The 9776-nt window shown below is 42.1% G+C and overlaps 1 protein-coding gene across 1 annotated transcript; it reads right to left on the bottom strand.

Annotated features, from left to right (window-relative positions):
* Nucleotides 1-1760: 1760 nt before the first annotated feature.
* On the bottom strand, nucleotides 1761-8897 carry ceacam1 (CEA cell adhesion molecule 1). Its single transcript, XM_036538630.1, has 13 exons — nucleotides 8887-8897; nucleotides 8703-8827; nucleotides 7511-7789; nucleotides 6896-7159; nucleotides 6501-6776; nucleotides 6154-6405; nucleotides 5480-5755; nucleotides 5133-5384; nucleotides 4588-4863; nucleotides 3350-3601; nucleotides 2644-2919; nucleotides 2006-2260; nucleotides 1761-1861 (listed from the first exon to the last, which is right to left on the bottom strand). Exons 1-13 carry the CDS (start codon nucleotides 8895-8897, stop codon nucleotides 1761-1763), a joined length of 2895 nt encoding a protein of 964 aa, XP_036394523.1.
* Nucleotides 8898-9776: the final 879 nt, after the last annotated feature.

Raw genomic sequence — 9776 nt, forward strand, 5'->3', positions numbered from 1 at the left:
AATAAATACTAAAAAACGCTTCAGGTGATGAATGTTGGCACCTGTTTATACTGCTTATGCCTGGGGCTGGCCCTGAGTGTAGGGGCAACCAATAATAGACAGATGTGGGTCCAAAAGTGAGTATACCTTATGAAAATAATGAATCCCGAGTTCTCCTTTTACACTGAAGCAGACCTGGAAATTTACCAGGTTAGACCCACCTCCAGAGATGAGTAGTGTTCTGAGTCTGATAACCTATGATAACCTATCAGTGGTTACCAAAGGCAAACCCAGGAACACCCAGAGAAATCCTATGAGTCAGAGGAAGACACTTCATATGCACCTTTATACAGGCAAACTGCGGGCACCTGAATGATCACAGGGGTTGTTTGTCTACACTGAGGACAAACCCTGGCTGACGTGCCCAACCCTATCCTTGATGGAACAAAGCCAGTTTGGAGCCAATGTTCAGGAAATGAAAATTAAGTAACAACAAAAAAAATTAAGTATATGAAATTTACAGAATTCAGACTCGGGCAGGGATGTTACAAACAGCATTTATTGATTTACAACAGTTATGTGTCATTTAAGAATAAGGAGAGAGATTAACTGATGTCAGTGCAGCCTTAAAATGAATATTTTGGATTTTGTTGTCTTAGTTAAAAACCTACATGTGGACAGGTGGAGATACAGAGATATACTTATATACACACACACACATGTATATATAGTAGCTATAGCTTTCTAAACAAAGATTAATATGCAGGAAGATCTCTGACACTGGATCTGGACATTATTATTTGCACAGCAAAAAATATGCAGAATTTCATTATGTTTTCGTTTTTTTTAATGAAATTTGGCTGGAAATTCACGGCTTTGAAACTGTATCAGCATTTATCTATACAGTTATGTATTGTATGCATGGGTGTATACATGATTTGTTTCCTAATATTTTGTGAATATAATGGCATATTCCAAGACATTGGAAAGCCCACCCATATCTAAATAATGTCTCACATTTAGATTTGCCATCTTGTTTTCTGTTTTTATAATGCTTGTCAGGAGAGTAAAATCTCATACCACAAGACTGACTAGTCACACTCATAAATTAGGCAGCAATATTTTAAGTCAGTAATATTGAGTATCATGTCTGTATTATTGACAGCATAGGAAGGGACAGTGGGAATTTTGTGCAGCATGAAGCCATCTAACATGGTTTTAAAGGGGAGAAGCAAATGACAAAAAACAGCTGTAAGTACAATTATTGGGAATCCTGTAATGTAGTAAACCTGGGTACCGAATGCACACAATGGCTAAAGATTATGATTGTCAGCGAAACCATCTCATTTAATTTAAGAGAAGGAGCAATGAGTGTCACTGGTTTTAGAGACAAGGAAGAGAGCGTAACCAATATTTAATGGTGAATAACATTAAACATTAAATTAAAAATAAAAAGGCAATGAGGTGCTTGCACATTGGCTGTCCCCCCATCAATGTCATCCATAACCTCATCTCATTTAGAAGGATTTGCATGCCTGAAATAAATTAATATATATGTACATTCAAATATGCCTAAAGAACACTGAAACCAAGGGAAAAAAAACACAGTACAAGAACCCATGTTAAAGTAGAGTGGAACAACATCTATCCAAGGAAGTCAATTCATTTCATGTCTTCTTTGTATCTGGATGAGAAATAGAGTTCAGTGGAGAGATGTGCTGGCTTATACAGCTGGAGGCAAGAGATAACTTGAAATGGCAGGTGTATTTACTGTGGAGGTCTCAGTGGGACAGCCAGTTGGTCAGTAGTGGGACAGAGAGCCCCAGCAAAGCTGTGAGGCTCAGCCCTCTGCTGGACAGCAGCCCAGGGGCAGCAGAGGGTTCTGGGTAGGGCAGGAGAGAGAGAGAAGAGACAATGCTTTAGTGACTGACCAGCCCAGCAGGGGCACTTTCCACACTGACCATCCCTGTCATCAGGGTCAAAAGTGGGAAAGACTCGACTTATCAAAGCTGTTGGGATCGCTCACCTGTGACATCTAGCCTAAAGGTAGCCGTAGCTGTGACGTTGGTCAGAGGATTCCTGGACACACATGTGTAATGGCCTGCACTCGACACTGAGGCGGTCATGGTCAGCACATTGGTAGTGGACAGGATGTCTGTGTTGTTGTTAAATTTCCAGAAGTAATGGCTGGGAGGTTGGGAAAAGGCAGTGCAGGTCAGTGTGACTCGGAAGCCTGCCTTCACGCTGTGGGGGCCTTGAATCACTGGGGTGTCTGGCCCATCTGCAAAGAGAGGTAGGGGAGAAGCTTTAACAGGCTTATTAAACTTGCTTTTACTGTGGCTGTGTATGTCTCAATGATGTTGTAGTCCACACAGGTAGACACTGACAGTGTGGGTTTTGTCCTTATTCCTGAATAACCTTTAAAAGTATTACTGGAAACAGTCAGTGTGATATTCGTGTATCAGTCCTGTGGTGACAGTTATAACATTTATTGAGAGCTTATTTATTATTTACCAGTAGCTATTAAAACAGGCATTGGTAGTTCAACTGAATCCATTGCATTCTTTGCATGTAAATGAAGCATAATTCTACTGAAATGAAAATTCATGGGCAGTATTGACTCCTCTTTGAAAAAAGGAAGCACATCATGCTGTGAATACTTACAGCTGACCAGCAGTTTATATCCAGGGCTGGTTTTCTCACTGAAGGAGTTTGAAGCAACACACTGATAGATTCCATCATCTAATATCTGGACTGGATTGAAAGACACTGAGCTGTTGTCCACAGAGAAGGTCCTGTTCTCATTCTCAGAGAAGACATGACCATCCTTCATCCAATAAATGGAATTGAAGACACCAGAGACATCACAAGTTAGAGTTAGGTTGAACGACAGTATCGGTATTGATGAGCTTGGTATAACCATCACTGAAGATATGGGAGCTGTGAAGACAAAGAGAAAGTGTTTTTATAAGGTGATCAGAAACATGCTTTTGTTCCTTTTTTATTTACTGTTTTACACTGAAAAAATTCTCATCGACTGACATGGATAGAACATTCCAAATCTGAATATTCTAACATGTGCAGCTGACGTCACAATGGGCCTGCTACAGCAGCCACAAATAAAGCTTGTACCTACCAGCTACCAACAGGGCTACGCTTATTTAAGCCAACTTAAGGTTTGTCCTCAAACTTTTCTTCTTGTTATTTGTGTTGTCATCAATTCAACAAATTGATTCAACAAATTAGCCTTGCCATTAACTTTATTTACCAAAAATACACAATATTAAAGGACTTAAAATGTTTTGCAACTGATGAACAAATTATTCACTTTACATAATAAACACTGGGCTATTACAAGCCCTTAACTCACCAATGACAGTAAGCTCTTTCACAGCACTGCTGTTCCTGCCAGTCACAGAGTTGAAAGCCATACAGGTGTACGTTCCCTGACTGGCTGAGGTCAGTGGGCCAGTTTCATACACTGAACTCTCTGCCACCCGAGTGCCGTTGAAGTACCAGCTGTACTGACTGGGTGGCCGAGAGGTAGCAGTGCAATTGAAGGTCACAGTTGATCCTGTCTCTGCTAAGGAGGGTCCAGTGATGACTGGCTCCTCTGGTCCATCTGTAATACACAGGTCAATGATGAAACCTCAACCCAATCCTATCCCAGTACAGTACAGTCTCCTGGGTTACAGTCAGGCTTCTCTGAATACTCACAGTTGACCAGTACTTGGTAGTTGGGGCTGAACCCATTGCTCACTGCATTGAAAGCTTCACACTGATAGCTTCCATCATCAGAGAGCTGCACTGGGTTGAATGTGACTGTGCTGTTGTCCACAGAGAAGGTTGTTCTGTTGTCTGGGACCAGGATTTGGCCGTCTTTCAGCCAGCGAATTGAGTTAGCAGCACCAGTGACATCACAGGTCAGAGTGAGGCTGGAGGACAGTGTTGGGAATGACGTACTTGGACTGACTGTGACTGGGGATACAGGGGCTGTGAAGTGAGATATACATTTGGTCTTGAGTTAGACAACAGAAAAAACAAATTTTGAAGCATGTGCATTGAGGCAGCTTGTGAGTATGGCTTAATAGGAGGCATATGTTTACTGCATAGCACAACCTTAATCATGACCGTAGATCAGTTTTGGGGATTATACAAATGTCACTTTGCAGTTACACAGTCAGAAAAGTTTAGGTTCAAGTACAAGGACTGAAGATAAATGCTGTAAATGATGCCATTAGTATATCAGAATCTGACTCACGGATGACATTGAGCTGCTTTGTTGCAGTGCTGTTCCTGCCAGTCACAGAGTTGAAGGCCATACAGGTGTATGTCCTGTGACCGGCTGAGGTCAGTGGGCCAGTTTGATACACTGAACTCTCTGCCACCCGAGTGCCATTGAAGTACCAGCTGTACTGACTGGGTGGCCGAGAGGTAGCAGTGCAGTTGAAGGTCACAGTTGATCCTGTCACTGCTAAAGAGGGTCCAGTGATGACTGGCTCCTCTGGTCCATCTGTAATACACAGGACAGTGATGAAACCTCAACCCCATCTTATCCTAGTACAGTACAGTCTCCTGGGTTACAGTCAGGCTTCTCTGAATACTTACAGTTGACCAGCACTTGGTATTTTGGGCTAGTTCCATTGCTCACTGCATTGAAAGCTTCACACTGATAGCTTCCATCATCAGAGAGCTGCACTGGGTTGAAGGTGACTGTGCTGTTGTCCACAGAGAAGGTTGTTCTGTTGTCCGGGACGAGGATTTGGCCGTCTTTCAGCCAGTGAATTGCGTTAGCAGCACCAGTGACATCACAGGTCAGAGTGAGGCTGGAGGACAGTGTTGGGAATGGCGTACTTGGACTGACTGTGACTGGGGATACAGGGGCTGTGAAGTGAGATATACATTTGGTCTTGAGTTAAACAACAGAAAAAACAAATTTTGAAGCATTTGCATTAAGGAAGGTTTTGAGTACGGCTTAATAGGAGGCGTATGTTTTACTGCATAGCACAGCCTTAATCATGACAGTAGATCTGTTTTGAGAATTATCCGTATGTTACTTTGCAGTTGCACAGTCAGAAAAGCTTGGTTTCAAATGTAAGGACTGGGGATGAATGGTGTAAACGAAACCATTGGCAGATCAAAATCTGACTCACAGATAACATTGAGCTCCTTTGTTGCAGTGCTGTTCCTGCCAGTCACAGAGTTGAAGGCCATACAGGTGTATGTCCTGTGACCGGCTGAGGTCAGTGGGCCAGTTTGATACACTGAACTCTCTGCCACCCGAGTGCCATTGAAGTACCAGCTGTACTGACTGGGTGGCCGAGAGGTAGCAGTGCAGTTGAAGGTCACAGTTGATCCTGTCACTGCTAAAGAGGGTCCAGTGATGACTGGCTCCTCTGGTCCATCTGTAATACACAGGACAGTGATGAAACCTCAACCCCATCTTATCCTAGTACAGTATAGTCTCCTGGGTTACAATCAGGCTTCTCTGAATACTTACAGTTGACCAGCACTTGGTATTTTGGGCTAGTTCCATTGCTCACTGCATTGAAAGCCTCACACTGATAGTCTCCATCATCAGAGAGCTGCACTGGGTTGAAGGTGACTGTGCTGTTGTCCACAGAGAAGGTTGTTCTGTTGTCCGGGACGAGGATTTGGCCGTCTTTCAGCCAGTGAATTGCGTTAGCAGCACCAGTGACATCACAGGTCAGAGTGAGGCTGGAGGACAGTGTTGGGAATGACGTACTTGGACTGACTGTGACTGGGGATACAGGGGCTGTGAAGTGAGATATACATTTGGTCTTGAGTTAAACAACAGGAAAAATAAATATGAAGCGTGTGCAATGAGGCAGGTTTTGAGTATGGCTTAATAGGAAGTGTATGTTTAACTGCAGAGCATAGCCTTAATCATGACAGTAGATCTGTTTTGAGAATTATCCGTATGTTACTTTGCAGTTGCACAGTCAGAAAAGCTTGATTTCCAGTGTAAGGACTGGGGATGATATTGTCTTGTGTATTTATTCAGTTGTATTGAATGTAGCACCATGGGTCCCAGGGAAATGTTATTTCAACCCTACTGTATGCTGCATATGAAAGGGCTGAAAATAAAATCTCTTTGGCTCTTGACTCTGAATGCTGTAAATGAAGCCACTGGCAGATCAAAATCTGACTCACAGATAACATTGAGCTCCTTTGTTGCAGTGCTGTTCCTGCCAGTCACAGAGTTGAAGGCCATACAGGTGTACGTCCTGTGACCGGCTGAGGTCAGTGGGCCTGTTTCATACACTGAACTCTCCGCCACCCGAGTGCCATTGAAGTACCAGCTGTACTGACTGGGTGGCCGAGAGGTAGCAGTGCAGTTGAAGGTCACAGTTGATCCTGTCACTGCTAAAGAGGGTCCAGTGATGACTGGCTGCTCTGGTCCATCTGTAATACACAGGACAGTGATGAAACCTCAACCCAATCCTATCCTAGTACAGTACAGTCTCCTGGGTGACAATCAGGCTTCTCTGAATACTCACAGTTGACCAGTACTTGGTGTTTGGGGCTAGTTCCATTGCTCACTGCATTGTAAGCTTCACACTGATAGTCTCCATCATCAGAGAGCTGCACTGGGTTGAATGTGACTGTGCTGTTGTCCACAGAGAAGGTTGTTCTGTTATTGACTGGTAGGAACGAGCCATCCTTCAGCCACAGAATGGAGTCTGCTGGTCCTGATACTTCACAGCTCAGAGTGAAAGGTTCGTTCAATATCGGTTGTTTCCCAGAGGCATTTACACCTATCTCTGATATTGGCTCTGTACAAGCAAATGGAAACCCATGTGTGAGGCGCAACTGAAAACATTGTTTGAATCTTTGTGATTCATTTATGGTTTTCACCAACAGATCAAACATGTATTAAAGATATCTTTCTTACCTATGATGTTTATCCATGTAGTTACACTAGCATACCTGAGGGTTACATCATTGTGGGCCCAGCAGGTGTAGTTCCCACTCTGACTCTGTTGAACATTGTCCAGTCTAAGGTCTGGGCCCTTTTGGTTAATGAGTGCTCCCTGAAATGCCCAGGAATAATAGGCAGGAGGGTTTGAATCTGCAGAGCAGCGTAGAACCAAATCTGATTCTGCCCTGTAGACTGGCTTAGATGGGTTTGGAGTCAGTTTAAGATTACTGGGGCCATCTATAAAGAAAGAAAATGTTGATAATGTCAAACAGTACAATAAGCAGTTTTTGGTAACAAAAACAGGAGGTGCCAATGTACCACATGGAAAAACAGCCCCTTGTCAGTGACTTGTACAGTCACATGAAGACGCTGCCACTAATTGACTAAAGTTTACTAATGTTATTAATGATAGTACTTACAGTCAAAAAACATGTTTTGTGCAGTCTTTGTCTACATTGCTCACAATTCTGATTTCATGTCAACGAAATGACTCGAGCATTTCTGTGGCCATTTCATTGCTGGTGAAAGTTTGAGCAAGAAGACCGTATTTTTTGTCATACAATATAGTAATCTGAATATGAAACTTACAGCTGATATTGAGGAGGACGGGCTGGCTTGTACCATTACTGATGCCGTTGGACACAGTGCAGTACAGAGGCCCCTGGTCAGACCTCAACACACTGGATATGGTGAGAGTCTTGTTGTTATCACTCAGCTGAATGCGCTCACTGGCTGTGATGTCAGTGTTTCCATTATGCCATCGGTAAGAGAGGGAGGAGCCGGAGGCGGAGCACGTCAGACTGACGGTGTCATTGAATTCCACCAAATTGGTGTCATTGGCACTCACTCTCACGTCGGAAACTGGCTCTAGAGATTGAAAAGAGAGAAGGAGCACCACAGTGTTTGCGCCGCTGACATCAAGTTTTCATCCTTGATATTCAACCGTAGTTTCGCAGGCTTTTGTTCCAGCCTAGTACTTAGCCAGGTGTTTAACCGTCAGAATGAAAGCATTGCTCTGCTCACTGAACGTTATGTATTTGGCTAGCAGATGCTGTTAATCAGGGCAACCTAAATGTGTCATACTTGACATAATATCCATTTATGCCTGGAGGTTTAGTCAGACAAATTAAGTAGTTTACTCAATGGTAAAATGTACATCACATGGGATTTGAACCTACCACAGTCTGGTTGTGAGTCCAGTATATCTACCCATCACACAGTGCTACTGCTGTATAAATTAGTTTATTTTCCCTCTCTCCTTCTCTCCCTGTTCTGAGCCTTTTACTGTTTTAAAAAAGGTAGAAAACCTGCTGTATTGTAGCCCTCTAAGAGTAGCTCACAGATATTATCAGTCATACTTCTAATAGGAAATATTAATTAATGATTAATTAAGCATTTAATTAAATATTCATTTTAGTATATTTAAATTCACAGGACCCAATATGGGCATTATTTTGAAATGATTTTTTTTTTTTTTTTTTTTTTTACAAATGTAAAAGGAAAGTGCATCATTGCCTTTTATGGGAACTACACCCATGTTCATTGGATGCTCGGTCTTATTTATTCTTTTCTAAAGCTAGTAGAAATTAATAGGCTGTCACTGCTGTATAGAGGCCGAGCCACTTCCAAAGGCATTATGTATGGCTCAAAGGAAAATGTCAGTAAGCTTTGGGTAAATATTTGTAGCCGTGCCATTAATATTACTGTTCTGTTTTGGTCAGCAAAGTTGGCATGTCATCTTTTTCCATTGTAGTGTAGATTGTAGTGTTAAAATGCTTACCTTGAACAGACAAAGTTGCGCTGGCACGAAGTGATGGGGACAGTCCTTGTATGATGTAACTTCCAGAATCTTCCAACGTTACATTTTTTAGAATCAACGTCCCAGTTGAAGCATCGAATGTGAGTCTGCCAACGTAATTGTCAGATACTTGTGGTGGGTTATTTGGAAACCATAGCACGATCACATCAGTTTCATGACTCCAAGTCCCGATTTCTATACGAGTTGGGGGAAGGATTTCCAGTGTCACATTTTCTCCAGTTGCGATGGGGTTGTGGGAGAACTTCACTTCCAGAGAAGAAACACCTGAAAAATAGGAGTACTCATCATGATCAACTCATAGCTGTATCAAAACTGATACCAGTAATTACTAGCATTGTGAGAGCATTGTTGCGCATTTGTTGGTGAAATGCTTAAATCAAATTTTCAAATGTATTACCATTGCCTAGGTGTGAAAATATCCTACCTTTAAAATAACATGTAAAATGTTATATGTTGTAGTGGAATGGTTGCAGGGCTTGATAAAAGGCTTTATCGAAACGGTTCCACTGATTATTTGTTCATATTTTCAGATGTGACAGTAGCATTACCATATTTCAAAATAGAAGTGAATTCATCCACAGGTGAATAGATGAGAATTCATTTAATGAGACTGACATTTAACAGGCTTACATCAATAGATTAAAATATTTAATTTTAATGTAACAATGTTCTGCTACACCTCTGATTATATCTAATGAAACTCAATATTGAAATAGTGGTCTGTGTTAGCATGCCTGTCTTATTGACAGATCTGTGGTTATCAGATACAGGTTAATATTGCACCTCTCAAGAATCGCAAACCATTTCACCTTACCTTTAGCGAAATTCAGCAGCACTAAAACCACGACGCATCGGACTGTGTACTCCATCATAGACGTTAAATGGAGCAAGACTATGGACACTTTCTGTATGTAAGGATACCTTCCAGCCTCCTGGTAAAATGTAAAAATGAACGATACAGTCATCAGCTATTTGTACTAGTACAAATATTTGTTCAGGTCTTGTAGTGTTGCCACATTCGGATGATGCTGAAGG

Source organism: Megalops cyprinoides, chromosome 10 (genome assembly GCF_013368585.1).
Source record: "Megalops cyprinoides isolate fMegCyp1 chromosome 10, fMegCyp1.pri, whole genome shotgun sequence".
NCBI classification, from domain to species: domain Eukaryota; kingdom Metazoa; phylum Chordata; class Actinopteri; order Elopiformes; family Megalopidae; genus Megalops; species Megalops cyprinoides.

What these genes read in the sequence shown, in the direction of transcription:
- ceacam1 (XM_036538630.1), bottom strand. An exon ending in ACACCAAGTACTGGTCAACT is followed by an intron (nt 6,406 to 6,500) that starts GTGAGTATTCAG and finishes TGTGTATTACAG; the next exon opens with ATGGACCAGAGCAGCCAGTC. An exon ending in CTTTAGGCTAGATGTCACAG is followed by an intron (nt 1,862 to 2,005) that starts GTGAGCGATCCC and finishes TGCCCTACCCAG; the next exon opens with AACCCTCTGCTGCCCCTGGG.